The sequence below is a fragment of the Diadema antillarum genome, unplaced genomic scaffold (genome assembly GCF_040938485.1).
Source record: "Diadema antillarum isolate AM-2024a unplaced genomic scaffold, OU_Dant_1.0 seq00000906_RagTag, whole genome shotgun sequence".
In the NCBI taxonomy this organism is placed as follows: domain Eukaryota; kingdom Metazoa; phylum Echinodermata; class Echinoidea; order Diadematoida; family Diadematidae; genus Diadema; species Diadema antillarum.
The window spans coordinates 693765-709729 of NW_027271764.1; the positions used below are offsets into that span (position 1 = coordinate 693765).

General features: G+C 37.9%; 1 protein-coding gene across 1 annotated transcript in view; it reads left to right on the forward strand.

Moving 5' to 3' along the window:
- Positions 1-2249: 2249 nt before the first annotated feature.
- The window catches only part of LOC139741157 (high affinity copper uptake protein 1-like), a 29655-nt gene continuing 15939 nt past the window's right edge, over positions 2250-15965 (forward strand). The window contains exon 1 of the mRNA XM_071651748.1: positions 2250-2384. Within this exon, the coding sequence (XP_071507849.1) occupies positions 2370-2384 (15 nt within the window). The 5' untranslated portion in view covers positions 2250-2369. The remainder of the gene's footprint in view (positions 2385-15965) is intronic.

The following is a 15965-nucleotide window of genomic DNA, read 5'->3' on the forward strand; positions in this document are numbered from 1 at the left end:
GGATCCTGTATAGCGGAGCTTTTGCATGTTTATGATTGCAATACAACGATCTGGTGCATAGTTCTGGCGATATTTGGACAATTTTCCATTAAGAAAGTTCGAGATTTGTCCTCATCTCGGGAATTGCTTGGGGGATAAATGATTTGTCTGCCTAAACACTTCCGTAGGGGTGGGGCAAATGCCCCTTTGCCCCCCCCCCCCCCCCCCCCCGATAGATTCGACGCCCCTGATCTTCCCTGGGTATGCTCATAGATGTATCCTGACAGAGTCACCAGTCACTGTCGTTTCTCAGGAATGATTCAGGAAATGGAGGGGGTTCAATTATGGCGATATAGTTTTTGTTATTGTTTGTTTGTTTGTTTGTTTTCGTACATATCTTGCAGATGGTCCCCAGTTACTCGCGTCATAGCATGTTTACATATAGGCCTATACTATTTGACGTTGTCAACGTCTGAGCCATACCTTACAGTGTATGTCGATGTTACTTTCTTCGCGAGCGAGCGAAGCGAGCGAGCGCTTGAGAAAATTATGTATACATTTTCCTACAAGATAGAATACTGTTCAGCTCTGTTACCTGTCTGAAGGCTGGCGTACAAACGTCATGCAATATGCCAAAATTGATACAATCACATTTCTGCTTCCTCCATTTTTTTTTCAAAATTCAGGGGGGGTGATTGTACAGGCCATCCCCCCCTCCTCCATTTCAGGGGGGGATATATCCCCCCATCCCCCCCGGGATTTACGCCCATGCTTCGTTACCATGGTTACAGAAACGGATGTTTTAAGTCGTGAAACGCGCGATACCCTTTCACAATAAGGCCGCATTCCTGTATATGTTTGATTAGTTCGAGGAAAACCGCTAATATTGTGGTTGTCTGAGTTACCCTAAAGTTATTCAATCAAAAACCCATGGGAAAGAGAAATGTGGATTGATTGAAAGCAGCAACATTAGTAGAACACATCGGTGAGAGTTTGAGGAAAATCGGACAATCGATGCAAAAGTTATGAATTTGTAAAGTTTTGGTGTTGGAACCGCTGGATGAGGAGACTACTAGAGTTCATGACGTCATGTGTGGACAACCATAATCATAAAGAAAATATAAAGGGAATTACCCCCCCCCCCAAAAAAAAAGAATCATTTTCATGAAAACTACACATTCCATCAACTTGATGTTGACATGATATGTTAAGGGTAGTAATTAGTCCCCCTGCTGTCTTAGCGGTTAGTCAAGTGCTCTTTCAGCAGAAAAGTGAAATCATGTTTTATTTCATTTATGTTTTCTTTATAATTTTTGTCCACACATATTCAATGCCATAAACTCAAGTAGTCTCCTCATCCAGCGGTCCCAACACAAGAACTTTAAAAATTCATGACTTCTGCATCGAATGTCCGATTTTACTCAAACTTTCACTGAATTTCACGGAATTAATTCAACAAACAAACAAAAAACAAATTTTTCTTCACCTTGTCACCCAGTGCTTTTTCTTAACCGTAGCCTAAACCCGTAAAGCGCCATGAGCATCTTTTTGATGATTTTTTTTAATGCGCTATATAAGTATGCACTATTATCATTATTATTATTTATACATAATGCTTCTCCTCTTCAATAAAGAAAGTGAATGATAATGATTAAGGGACCTAGAACGTCGAATTATCTTGAAGGAAAATCGCTGTTTCGTGAAAAACGTAAGTGAAACATTCACATCCATAATGGGGGAGGTCAATTTTGACGACTAACATCTTAGAATAGCTATTCTGTCTGTCCTTACCTTTGGATGAAGTGGTGTTTGCTGATCACCAATATCGAAAGATACGGAGTAGCCTACAGTATATAAGTATGGGTATGCTCTTTTATCATGCTTTGTTGTTGATTCACGATGGAAACATAAAGCAGAGCAGATGAATGTGATAGCTCTTGTTACATTGAAAACCTATCACACACAGATTGCCATTTTGGAAAAAAAAAATGTTGAGAACACACCTGTAAGGCTGTAACCTTGGTTGTCGATTTGCTAAGGTCATGCACTCGACTGGTGACTGCGAGTGCACACAATCCACAGAGATGTATACTTTCTCTATGACACAATCATGCTAACACTACGTGCACGCAGGGAGGTGAGAAATATTAGATCATCGTACGTGCGTACGTGCGTACGACCCAACGACCCAAAACCACTGGATCGTCGAGCAGAACACTGTACCACTCACTCAGGATCGGAATACCAAAAATTCGTCGAATCGCGGATCACGGATCGGTGATAAGAGAGCGAGCGCTTGCGATTATAAGAATAGTTTGCTAGAGATTGACGGGCAACACCTCTGTTTTTGCTGAAAATATCCAGTGGACTTCCGACGGCATCACTGAAAAATGGACATGATGAATGTAAGTTTATGGCTTAGATTACCGTTACCTCTTGAATAGTGGTTTTCATGGATGCACAGTAAAGTTATGTGCATCTACGTACACTTTCAACCTTTCGTAACTCCACCGCTGTAGACCGGATTATTTAGTCCCACACCCTAATATTCATGCTTGCCACAAGTAAGTGCGACTGCTTTTGTGGCCTGTGGGGTGGGCCTACGCTACGCGCTACGGCCGAGCCTCTCCTAGCGTGTATCGATTCTACTATTGACTATGACCGACTATTCTATGATGATGGTTCTGTTTGTCTTTAAAAAAAAAACAGAAAATGTAGGCCTAGCTGCTGTGAAATTAGGACTAGACTTATACAGCCCAATTGTACTATTCACCTGTATTCATTCACCTGTCTTGTCGGGCTTCTGGAAAGACAGAAGTCTAATGCCCTCCCACTTTCAGCAAGTTTCCACTGTATGTCAACCTGATGCTTCGTCTATATTGCAGTAATGACTGCTACTAATCCATGGAATTATTCGTCTGAGTATGAGTACTTATTGTACTTCTTGGATAGGAAGGCATCTATTTCTGACTTGAATCTGTTGACTGTAGTTGCTTCCACGGCTGAAATTGGCAGCATGTTCCAATGAGTTACTACCCTGTGAGTAAAATTATTTTTCCTGATGTTCAGACGTGCATGCTGTTTCTGGATCTTTGAATTATGGCCCCGAAGGGAAACTTTCTCTTCCTTTGTCTTGAAGAGCTTAGAACTGTTGGTGTCAGCGAAGCCATTCATGATTTTGAAGACTTGGATCATGTCACCTCTGAGTCTTCTGTAGGCAAGAGTAGGCAGTTTCAATTTCTCTAATCTTTCAGCATAAGACAGATTATGTAGGTGAGGTATTATTTTTGTTGCTCTTCTTTGGACCTTTTCTATGGTACTTATGTCACGCTTGAGTTGTGGGCACCAAACACTATTGCCATCTATCATACTACTATCATATAAGATATGCCAGATCATGTTTCAGGCTTCAATCAAGTTCAGCAGCAGCTAGCCCGACCAGACGCTGTAATTACGCCGTGTGACGTACCTACGTACAGCGACTGGGCTGTATATAGTTAAGCAGCAGCCTGAGCAGGATACTGTAAAAGTGGAATTTTTCGCGGTGTTGAAATTTTCGCGCATTTCGCGCAACCAGAAACTAGCATGAAAATAGAAGTACGCGAATATTTTTGCTTGCCATATGTTCCAGTACTTGATGTCTTGATTCCTTGGATTTAAAATCACTCAAAACTCTTCTTACCTGGCTGAGTGCGAAAAATTAGTTGTGCAAAAATATCCACTTGTACAGTAGGGGCCTAGTTGAAATTACATTTCCAAAGACCAGGCAATGGAGCAGCGCCAGTGCAGCATGCAGTTGCAGTGCACGTGCAAGGATAAGACCTTCTATACTATAGTATAGGACTCATTAGGAGGGCGTCTGCCCAGATACAATACAATTTAATTTACTACTGTAAAAGTGGATATAGCGTGACTAATGTTTTGCGCTCGGCTGGGTAAGAATAGTTTTGCGTGTTTTTAATTCCGCATTTTCAAGAAATCAACTACTGGAACATATGGCAAGCAAAAATATTATTCGTGTGCTTTTATTTTCGCACTAGGCCTTTTATAATAAGTATAGTTCTGGTTGTGCGAACTGCATGAAAATTTCAACACTGCAAAAATGTCCACTTTTACAGCAATTTGGTTCTACTTGTCGAGCTGTCTTACAACGTACTGAAGCAGCCAGGTAGCTTGGAGTCTCTAGAGTCCGTAGAGAATCTCTACCTTTGAGGAAAATGTCCAACGATGCACTGAAAATGAATATTGGTATAATAGTGGCAGTGGACAGCCATGTTCTTCTCTGCCATCTCTGGAGGACAGATCATATCAGAATGAGATGCTTTGTTCATTTCCTCAATCACAAACTTGTACTTATGTAAATAGAATTCTTCTTCTTCTTCCTCTTCCTCTTCTTGAGTTTGCCTCCTTCAGTTTGATTCTTGCAAACATTTTTTTTGTGTGTGCAATGGAATATTTTTAAAAGAAGTTTTTGGATGTCAACCTTACCTGTTATCGTGTTATGCAAAATAAAAGCATGCAACAACCAATTACATGTCCACAGCATATTGGGACTATGGGAGCACTTTTCCCAATAGTTTCTAAGAGTGACCAAGTCTTTTAAGTATGGGTTGATTAGCCATGTATATGTACCATTGCATAAATTTTAGTCAGAAAAAAAAAAATGGATATGTTGCTTACAGATAAAGCATTTGATAAAGGAGGTAATATTTGTATGGAATGAAGTTGACCATATATAATTATATAATTAGTGGTAAATGCTAAGTTTTGATAGTAGGACTCAAACTTTCCATAAAATGTTAAAGGGTGTGTACAGTTCTTGTTGAGGTGAGGATTTAGCTTTTAACGTTTTGCAAGATATTCAGAAACCACTCTGAGATGTCAAAGAGCATGCAATTCCATTGGGTATCAAAAGTTTATTTGATGAAAATTGGTTGTGAAATGGCTGACATATCCAAAACAAAGTGAAACACAGAGATCCTAATAAAGTTGTGGCCTGTCGCCTTTTATTATTATCACCTTTTTTTGGATAGTTATATCTCAGCCATTTGAAAACCGATTTTCATCAAATAAACGTTGAGCCCTACTTAAAATTACATGCTCTTTCATATTTCATAAGCGGTTTCTCATTTTCTCACTTGGGAATGTACAAAACATGAATCCCCACCTCAACTACAGTAGTACTGTACAGTCCCTTTAAGTACTATAACCAGGTTGTTGATGTTACGTGTCTGGAACACCATGGCGGATTATCATCAAGTTACATGTAGATCAACCAGCAACTGTTTGCATGTGCACCACTTTAATACTATCTCAGTGGATTTGCATGTTACTTGATGCTTGATACTTGGTGAGATTTAACCCCCTGTCTACTCAGCTCTCAGTTGTCACACCTTTCTGGGATGGTGGCAGGTCAAAATGCTTTAGTGGAGGAGTGTCATGAATTATGGTGCAATTTAGAAAAAAAAATTACAATGAAATTTGAATGAATCCTCTAAGCTCCATAGACTACAGGATGTTGGATCACATACAGCTGTAGGAGGATTTATGGTTCTGAAAGGGGTTGTATTGCAACCCTTTGAAGGAATTGATTCTATAATAGCATACATACAGCATTTTGAGGAATTGATGTGACCCATGGGTTACTGTAATGCAATCTTCTGAGCCAAACAAAAAAAACCAAAGTGAATACTATAATGAATGTTCAGTGTTTGGCACGTTTTGGTACTAGAAGTTTTGTCTACAGTGTAGCGGCAAGCACAGTCATAGTGCTACATACTGTAGACCATGGAGGTAGAACTCCTACCTCCATGTGTAGACATACTGTAGACATAGTGCCACCTCAAAATACATTGAAGTAGTCTTGGCCTTGTGCTCATTGTTTACATGAGTAGCTTGTACTGTAGGAAGTTTTTTTTTATTTTTTTTTGAATAAAGAAAGAAAGGAAGTTATACTGGGAATTTCCTTCAATTTGAATATGAGGAAATAGATTTACTGTATACTGTACCATTCCAAAAACACAGTGTCTCGAGCAAACTCACCAAAACATCTAAGACTAGTTGAATACAAGATTGCTGGCACTGAGTTAAACAGGAAATTATCCACCTGGAACCTCTACATTGTACCTACATCCGTAGAGCGGCAATATAATTCTGAGTCTGCGATAAATGTCCTACTCCCTCTTTCTCAGCTCCTATACATGTAAGCATTAGGAATAAATGAAAGCAACCACTCTAGAAAGAAAGGTTTTACTCCGAACAAACATGTTGGCTGTTATCAAGAATGAGTACCTGTTGTTACACATGTTGATGTTATCAATTTAGATGAAATTAAACTGACCAGAAATGGCTGGTGTGAAGTTTGGTGCTTCATATTGCTCAAATGCCACTAAACAGGGTGTATCAGCTGATCCATGAGTAGGCATTACTTGGGTCAGAATCCATTTATTCAAAGTACAGAATGCAAATCATAAAGATATTCAACAAATGCATACTTTATGTATGTTGGTACATCTAAACAAAGTCTTATTACTTGCAGTCTGATCATATTTTTACATTTTAAATAAAATTTGGTGTTCAATCTGTGTCAGCCATTGCATCTTCTACACTACACAGGCTCATACATGATAAGCTTTAGCCTGGACATGTTGACAAGAAATAACATTGGGCATAGACAAATGATCATATTTGGAGATGATATCATTTGACAGAAATTTTCCTCTCTCCTTGTGTCATTCTGACTAAATGCTGTTGAGTCCCAATGTTGCTCTGTTTATAGTGGGTTTTGTCATGCAGAGTACACTGTGCACATGTGTTTTAATTCCTTATGCCTTGCAGGATTTGATTAGATTTCATTATTACTCTTGAGACAACACTAAACATTGGTCATGAACAAGATGGATATAGATATGGCACCATCTTTGAGCAAGGCAGGATGTCAATCTACAAATTGTACATTGGCCAATTAGCTATTTACTCAATTTTTTTTTCTTTGTCTCTGAAAGCAGTTTTCCTCAGGTCATGCAGTTTGATTTCAAATCCTCTATAATACCATATTCCAGTGTCAAAAAATCACTTGATATTCTGGTACAGAAGCTGCTTACACTTGATAGTGTGTATGCAGGGTGGTCCACGAGGGGTTTTAGCATGTCGCTGCAACATGCTAAAATTCTTGTGCAACATCCTAAAAAGCCAGCAACATGCTATGCAACATCCTCGAGGATTTGCAACAAGCTCAAAGTAGAAGTATTCAAAAATGTGCAAAACATGTGCATAACATAAGAAACATCAAACTACCAGGTACTTTAGATATTTGTGTGCAAAACATGAGAGAGAACATTGAATGTAAGCAGCAAAATACTGCGTACTACCTACTCATTGTGTGCGCTCTGCGCATATTCAATTTCAGCAATATTTTCAGATTCTGAGCTTGCAACATGCTAAAATTTCAAGTTGTGGACCACCCTGTGTATGAGTATGTACAATTTATATCACACACTATGTTAGTTGGAAAGCAAAATTGTTGCAAATCATAGCCTGTGCACAACTGTTGTGTAAGTGGGATATTGGTTTGGTTGTAGCTGCCACAAAGTCATGAGGTAATCCTGACCTGTAGCCCATTGCAGGGGATTTTGGTTTTTAATCTTAACAAAGTTTGTAAATTCAGTGCCTAGAATGATAAACTTGTAGCCATTTAGAATTTTGTTAGATTAACACTAATATGGAGTCTGAATATGTGTTCTTTTTACTCTTACTGTACTGATAAAAAAAAAAAAGAAGTGTCATGGCTGTCCTTAGATCCATATCATTTGAAAATATTGGCCTTTGTTTGTGATCTGAACAAAGCTGCAACTTTTGATCAACAGTTTAGTGCTTAGAATCAAGAAAGAAAAATAAACAACAACATCACTTTGAATGGATGGGATTCACAGGACTCTGAGTACCTATCCACACATCTTTGGAGCTTTACCATATTGATAAAGGCTAGTGGTTTAGGCTGCCCTTACTGAGATCCATGAGGTACTATATGAGAAAATTGGTCTTTGTTGCCACACCTCCCAATCGTTGGTAGATCATTTAACTGCATTTTGGAGTATAATACCATGGAGCTAGCTCAATGATATCGATACTTACTAGTCTCTACTGCTGTTGAGGTGCTCACTGTAACCTTTTGACTGCTCTCCTGGTAGGCCCATTACATTCTTGCCATGCACTAGAGAGAAAAGGTCAAAGGTCACCTGAGGTCAGGAGCAGCACAGGCTGTAGCTGAATACCCAGAGAGAAGATGTAGTGAATCTACCCAAAATTCCATGAGGAATTGTGTGCAGGTAGATCTGCAAAATGCATGTTGTCAGGGATGACTCAAATTTTTTCCTCCCCTTTCTCTCTCTCTCTCTCTCCTCCTCCTTTTTATACTAGTTTATTGTACCTGGTAGTAATCTATAGATGATGTAGCTTCTATCATTATGGGGTTGATGATCGAAGGTCAGTTTACAGTTTTATAGTTTAATACTCAAGTATGATGAGTAAGACTGTCGAAATTGTTATTGAATGAAGATTTATTTTATGTTGTGGAGCATGGGGTACATGCAGATCTCCACAGAGCATGGGGTTTGTAGCTCCTGATGGATACAAACACAACCACAGAGTTGTAGAGAAGACAGTGCCATGGACAAGATAATGATTTGGGTATCGGTATTTGGGACTGTTTCATTGTCAGGGAAATTGCTTTTCTTCAATGAAATATATTTATTCTAGTCTCCGTAATAGATGATTGTGATATATTCGTCCAGGAAGGAATTTCTGGCAACACCATATTTCATATCAAGAAACAGCTTGCCATTACTGTGGAGAATTGGTCGAAGAAATCTGTGTTTTTTGATAAATGTGATCATGTTTTGTTCAAATGTTAGAGTAGTGTAGTACATTGTACCAGATTGTACTCATGTCTTTATTTAGCAGACCTAATCTGATGAAGGCATATTATCCTCAAATTACCATTGAAATTGTGAGGTCATGCTTGTACAATTAGTAAATGCTGATTGCATTTCCAAATACAAGTACATATTGAAAGGTGACCCAGACCATAACACATGCCAATCCGTGCCATTAACATCCTCATAGAGTAGTATACATTTTAGGCCTAAATGTGGAACTGTTGCATTATAGATTGAAGTATCTCTGTATCAGAATAAAGCCACACAGACATTGCGATCTTGAAGTTAATAGATTTTTTTTTTTTCATAGGATGCAATAACTACAAAGTATTCCCACAGCCATGCATACAGCTGTATGTTTCATTCAGTGACAGTGTTTTTGTTCTGTGCAAATAACATGTAGTCTGGCAGTGATTGATACTGTCTATGATATCAAAACTTTCCTCTTCAAACAAAACCTCATTTTGGGCATGTGTTATATAAACATAAGAATCATTAGAAAAAACAAACAGGATATTTAGGAAGCTATTTCTCCTATTACTCATATCCTCGTGAAACCGGGACCTATGATGATAGACTGCTATACAGCAATTCTGGTTAGTTTTTAGGGGGAAAATTCTTGTCTGAGGTGATTTGCATGCGGATGGAAAATAAGAACTGACGCTTCAGAGTTCGAAAGACAAACACAAAGTTCACTAGGTGTTTCCTATAGTGGATTGCCAGCTCATGCTATGTAGATCTATGTTAATGTTATACATACTAGGTTAGTGCATAAACTACTAGTACAATACAGGTATTGTACATGCATGGCATATTGCAGTACACATTGAATGGTTGGATGCCTATTTTTATTGACTACACCGTATATATTTGTGGGACCAAGAGGGCGATATCGGATCATTTGGAGCCGCGATTTCAAGTCGTGACCAGATGGATAGAAGTGATACTGCCCAAATCTGTGACCTCATAGGGTGCCAGGGCAACTAAAGCTTGCTGAATGGCAAGTAATATGAAATGGGGATTTGCCTCTTGAACAGATTGGACCCTTGACCAAATGCTGTTTCGGAATAGAGACAAAACTGTCTTTTATATTTGCCAACTATTTTATGCGCCAACGCAGAAAATGCATCTAGGAGAAGAAATTTTCAGTTGGTATCTCCCCTTTCATGAGGTGATTTGGCTTGTAAAGTGAGGCATTAGGAATGTGACAAGTAATGTTTAAACTCATTATTTTCCATTTTGTTACTAGAGGTATAAAACTAAACTTATGTGCTACCTCCTGAAGTTTTGGTGTCTTGATGCCGTGTACAAGAAGTTGATGGGAAAGCCAACTAGAGTTTTTTGTTTGTTTGTTTGTTTGTTTGTTTGTTTTTTGGAAGTGTAGCTGTATCACACAGTGTCAGCCCGTTGAGGACAGGTTGATTTTGCTTCAACATGCATTACCCATAGACCTTTGCCCGAGTATACTCGAAACTTGTCCTCAACAGGTTAACAGTGTTTGTCTTTGACAATGGGTTCTGGTAACGCCAGGTCAAATTTTGGTTATCTCAATCAGTTTTTAGACATTAATATTTCACAATGTCTCAACTCTCAACTCGGATTGACTTTTGTGACTTTTGCCCTACATAATACACAAGCTATAAATAATCTGTACTGCAGTGCTGAACCGACTTGATATGTCTCTTGAGTATATATGCCACACCTCAACGTTCAGCAGAGATTCAGACAGGCCATACACTATATGTTTGATGATGACTTCACACTGATCATGAGGTCAAAGCTAATCATGAAGAGCTGATCTGTTACCCTTTGTGTACTTTTAAGTGCTGAGTGCCACAGAAAACCCAGGTAGAGTTGTACACACTGTCAATAGTGCCTAGAACACCAAGGGTTAATTTCCAAGATGCCTTGTAGTGTCATGGCTGTGGGATCAAATTCTCCATTTAGAGTTCTGAGTAGATCTTTTACCAGGTGAAAACAAACATGTTTTTATGTCAACATTGATACCTGCACTATGTACAGTAGCCAACCACAACACACACTTCTAAAAAGGCATTATTTATCATCTGCAGATGAAACAAAAACCCAGCTTTAGTACACTTAAAATAGTTCTAAAATGTGAGTTCGGGGTAGAAACAACCAATGTTAAAGTTATGACCATTGTGGTCAATGTTACTGTAAGTATTGTTAAATATACAAAATGTGAACAATAGTTATAATGAAATTTTTTCTAGACTAAACCGTCTACAGTTATGGTTTAGTGAGAAAAATAGTGATATCTCCTTATAGTTTAGGCTTTATTGCAAAATCTTTATATGGTAAGATGTTTTATGATACAACTGACCTACGCATGCATCAAGTGTGATAACTCACACATTTTTTAAATCACCGCTCCCAATGATAAACAATACCTTTAACCATACTACAATTGTACACACAACACTCCTTCATCATCTCTACCACTAGTCAAGAGGAAGGCCATTTTACTGCGCAGCTCAATTGTGCTGTTTGACCATAGGAGCAGATGTACTGTATACGCTGTAGGTACATGTAGGTCTGAGATATACACTTGTACATTGTAAGTGTGTTTCAAAATGACTTTGATATCATCATCTCTACAGAAACGCTTTTCTGGCTCAAATGCGTTTGAGATAGGACTCTCTTTTTTTTTTTGCATTTCAGAGAGGTCTTTTTAACACCATAAATCAAAACATCTTTACATTCATCAACTGCCCAAATTTCCCTGAAAGTCGTTTGGAAATCTGAATTCTGCCCTAGAAGTGAGTTGATTTACTTACCCGGCATGTACTCAGCAGAGTACACTATATTAATAATATTTGACATACATTGTACAATGTTGTACTCACATACAGTAATTGTTAAACACATAATGTTAATACATACCATGCATGTAGTACAATATACTGTAAAAGTGGTTTCTTTCGCGTACAGAAACTTTCGCGCTTTCCATCGGTGCCGACTTTTTTCGCATGTGTTTAAAAATTCGCGGTCGGTAATGATAGCGTTGTAACAAGCGACGAGTTCAAAACATTTTCGCGTGATGTTGAATTCGCGGTTCAACCTCAAAGCGCGAAAAGCGCGAAAATAAAACCACCGCAAAAGAAACCACTTTTACAGTACCTGTCATACATCTTGTATTATACCAGTAATACACAGCATTATTACACTTCAGCATACAATGTACAGTACTTGTACAATGTATGATGCACACATTCATCATACCACTGTGACTCACACACAATCATCAAGCAGTACATGCATTTTTTTTTCCACAAAATGTTGATTCATGAGTTTTCATAGTGGGAGTCGATATCAAATGGATAGAAACCTCCATTTGAAAAATGTCTGAATAAAGATCATACTTTATGGCTGTGGAAAATATGCACCAAACCCACTGTGCAGAATAGATATGAAAAAATATTGATAAGATAGGTAATGCACTGTCCAGTTAATTGAAAAGAGATACTACACTAGTGTATGTAATTTTGTACATTGAGTACAATGTATAGAGGGTGGTGGAACTTTCTTTCCTTTTTTCTTCCTTTTTTTTTCAAAATTTGTGCCAGTCAAGTACAGTACAATATTCAAGCAGTAGCCATCACAGGAAGAATACTGAAAGACATCAAACTGGTTTGCTGCCATAAACTATAAATGGTTGAAATCTGTTTTGCATTGTTGCTGTGTTTGTAAGCCACCACAGACAATTAAAACTAGATACTATGGTAACATAAAATATATCATATTCATTATGATACTGTATAAGACTGTGATACTGACCTATTACTGCTTAGTCTAATTTCCTTCCTCAGCTGCCTTTGAGCTCTTCCAAGCAGGTACAGTAAGACTTGTTGCTTTGAACTGGCGTCAGACAGAATGAAGTATGATGCATTCTTATAGATGAGCAAACCTGTTTCCTTTGGGTTTTTGTTTTTTTCACAACTTCGCATCTTTTCATGTCTTTATCATTACCAAATCACAATCATAGACGTCAAATTACAATTTTATAAAAGCTCTTGTTCATTACCCACCACCCCATATACACATCATAGATAAACATCGAAGTAGATTGTACTGTGTATGTCACTCATAATGTCAAAATTGATAAATAAGATTACAAGCATGTATAGTTGTTGGCTAATTTTGAGCAAAGATACATTTATCACTTGAGGCCAAGTGACATGTTGAAGTACAGTATAAGTAGGCTACAGTGATAGAGTTGAATGTCAATTTTCAAGATCCAGTGTATACATTCCAGGGCAATGACCTGCTTCAATGAAAGAAGACTTGACATAAAGTTTGACAGGTTGACACATGGCTTTGAAAATTAACTAGCCACTCAATGATTGCATCACCAACCAGTCATCTGCATGATAGTAACAACCATATCTATCAAAAGTTACTAGTAAGCGCTCTTTTATTAAAAGAAAACAAAAGGAAATTGCAAGGGGAAAGGGATAAATATTTTAGGATCAGTTAAAGTTGTCAATATGAAATGCAGAAGTAGGGTAAAAACAAACCCAACAAGTATTAGACTGGAAGCAAATGCACTTCAGAAATTGCTGATGCCAGAATTAACACTTCACAGATACCACAAATATGTGCATGAAACAACAACAGAAACATCTATGTACGTTCTTGATATTGAGCAAACTGTCTTTGTGTAAACTTTGTTGAACAGCAGTGTTGAGGTCAAATATCAAGGTCTCATGAATGGTGTTTGTGTTTACTTTAGATATTGTTTGCAAATATGGTTGATACTTACCTGAGGTTATTGGCTTGTTCAGGAATGCTCGCATGTAAAACCAAGGAGGTGAAATCCCCCTGGTGATTTCACCTCCCTGGTAAAACCGAGAAATGCCTCGAGCGGAACAGCCGCTGTGTGCTATAGCTGCCATTTTCTTTATGTCCCAATTGCAAAGTGTTGGAAAATGTTATACAGTTGTACAAGACAAATCACTCAGTATTTCAGAGTCAATTCGCTTTAATAGAGTCAGTAGTGAAAGGTAGTGTTGATGAGATTTCCGTGGAATGTTTACCTTACTGTAAAAGTAGAAATTTTTAGCGCATTTCGCGCAACTAGAAGCTAGCATGAAAATAAAAGCACACAAATATTTTTTTGCATGCCATATGTTCAAGTAGTTGATGTCTTGATTCCGTGGAATTAAAAACACGCGAAACTCTTCTCACCCGGCCAAGTGTAAAAAATTAGTAGCGCGAAAATATCCACTTTTACAGTATCCCAATTTGATTGATAGGCCAATACGGTATGTAGATTGTGTATAGTTAAGTGTACAGTGTACCTCTCAGTCAACTTATGTGTAGTATTCCTGTAGGTCAGGTGTGATTCACAGTTTTGTTGGAGGCTCATTGTATGCTAATTCATGCAAAGAAGAAAATAAATCAGAAAGGCTGTTCAAGTGGTTCCCACCCTTGGACCATGTACCCTATTGTTGGCTGCTTACTCAACCATGTCATCATTGTCCTCACACAACCTGGCAGATTTGTTCTCAGCCAATAGACCATTTTTGTAATGTAATGAAATTCGTGGACATTTCTTTTCCTACACCCTGAAACGAATGATTTTATTCACCTGCTCCCTCCATTTAATTTCTTTGGTAGGAATTCACACTTAGCATTTGTTTGTCGTTGCTAGGGTAAAGCAGGCATCCTACAAATCTTTGTTCATGAAATCTTTCGTGAACAAAGCATCCATAGAATTTAAGTACATTATACAAACAGTCTACAAACCAATTCACAATTAGCTCATGTGCATGGTGGTACAAATTACCTTTCTTTTTTTTTCAGTTGTTTGAAGTACCCGTAGGCACTTTACTTATTTTCAAAGCAGCATACTGTAAAAGTAGAAATTTTCGCGATGTTGAAATTTTCACGCATTTCGCGCAACCTGAAACTTGAGCAAAGATAAAAGTACACGAATATTTTTGCTTGCCATATGTTCTAGTAGTTGATGTCTTGATTCCGCGGAATTAAAAACATGTGAAACTCTTCTACTGCCGAGCGTGTAAAATTAGTCGCACGAAAATATCCACGTTTACAGTAATACATGTAAGCCTACTAGACTTAAAATTTATGAAATTCATGTTCAAACAAAGAATTAACTTGCGTATAGACCAGGTGACCAGAATGGTCTATCAATTGACATTTCGACAGGCATCCATTTCATTGTTTTCTATTGAATGCATTAACAACCTTTTTCATTATATTGCCAAATACAATGTACCAGGTTTGCTGTTAGGTGGATGTGCTGGCAAAAAGATCAGTTTCATACCAACATACCCATAGATTTGGGATCTGAATATCTTGTCAAAATAAAGTCATTGTAAGCATAACTTTCACATGAAAAATAATCAGTCTTCATATATCATTTATGTACAATGTAAGAATTACTATGTACATGTTCCTCATTCTTGTATCATTAACAGTAAAATCTTGACATTAATTTGATATGAATCATAATACACTGTAAACAAGGCATATTATCTGGACCAGCTCTGAATAATTAATACCAGGTAACTACTGTATGAAAGATTATGTATCTTTTTTAGTGGGAAGCCAGATCATAGGTTAATGAACAATACCCCTGTGCTCCTGGTACCGAGGGGTACGGTACATGTACCCGCTTTTTGGTGCCACTTTATGTTTGGTACCACTCTTTGTTTACACGTACAACTTTGTAACCTACCTGGTGCAGGTTGTTATCACTTCTCTGATGATGACACTGGTTTGGAAAATGTTCTCCATAAGAGTATATAAGTGGCAAAGAGAAGATTTATGGCGTGAGATTTGTTATTGGCATCATTGTTATTGTATCATCACCTTTCTAGATCTTCTGCTTGACAGCACTTTCCAATAGTAGAGGCACATGCAGTCCACGAATATGAGGTGCTACAGCTGTACCATTTGTGTATTGGTTCCATATCATCCCTAGAGGAGAAGACTGTGTATTAATTATATCTGAAAAAACAAATCATGATTTTCAGAGGAGCAAAAACTTCTCCATTTTCGCTC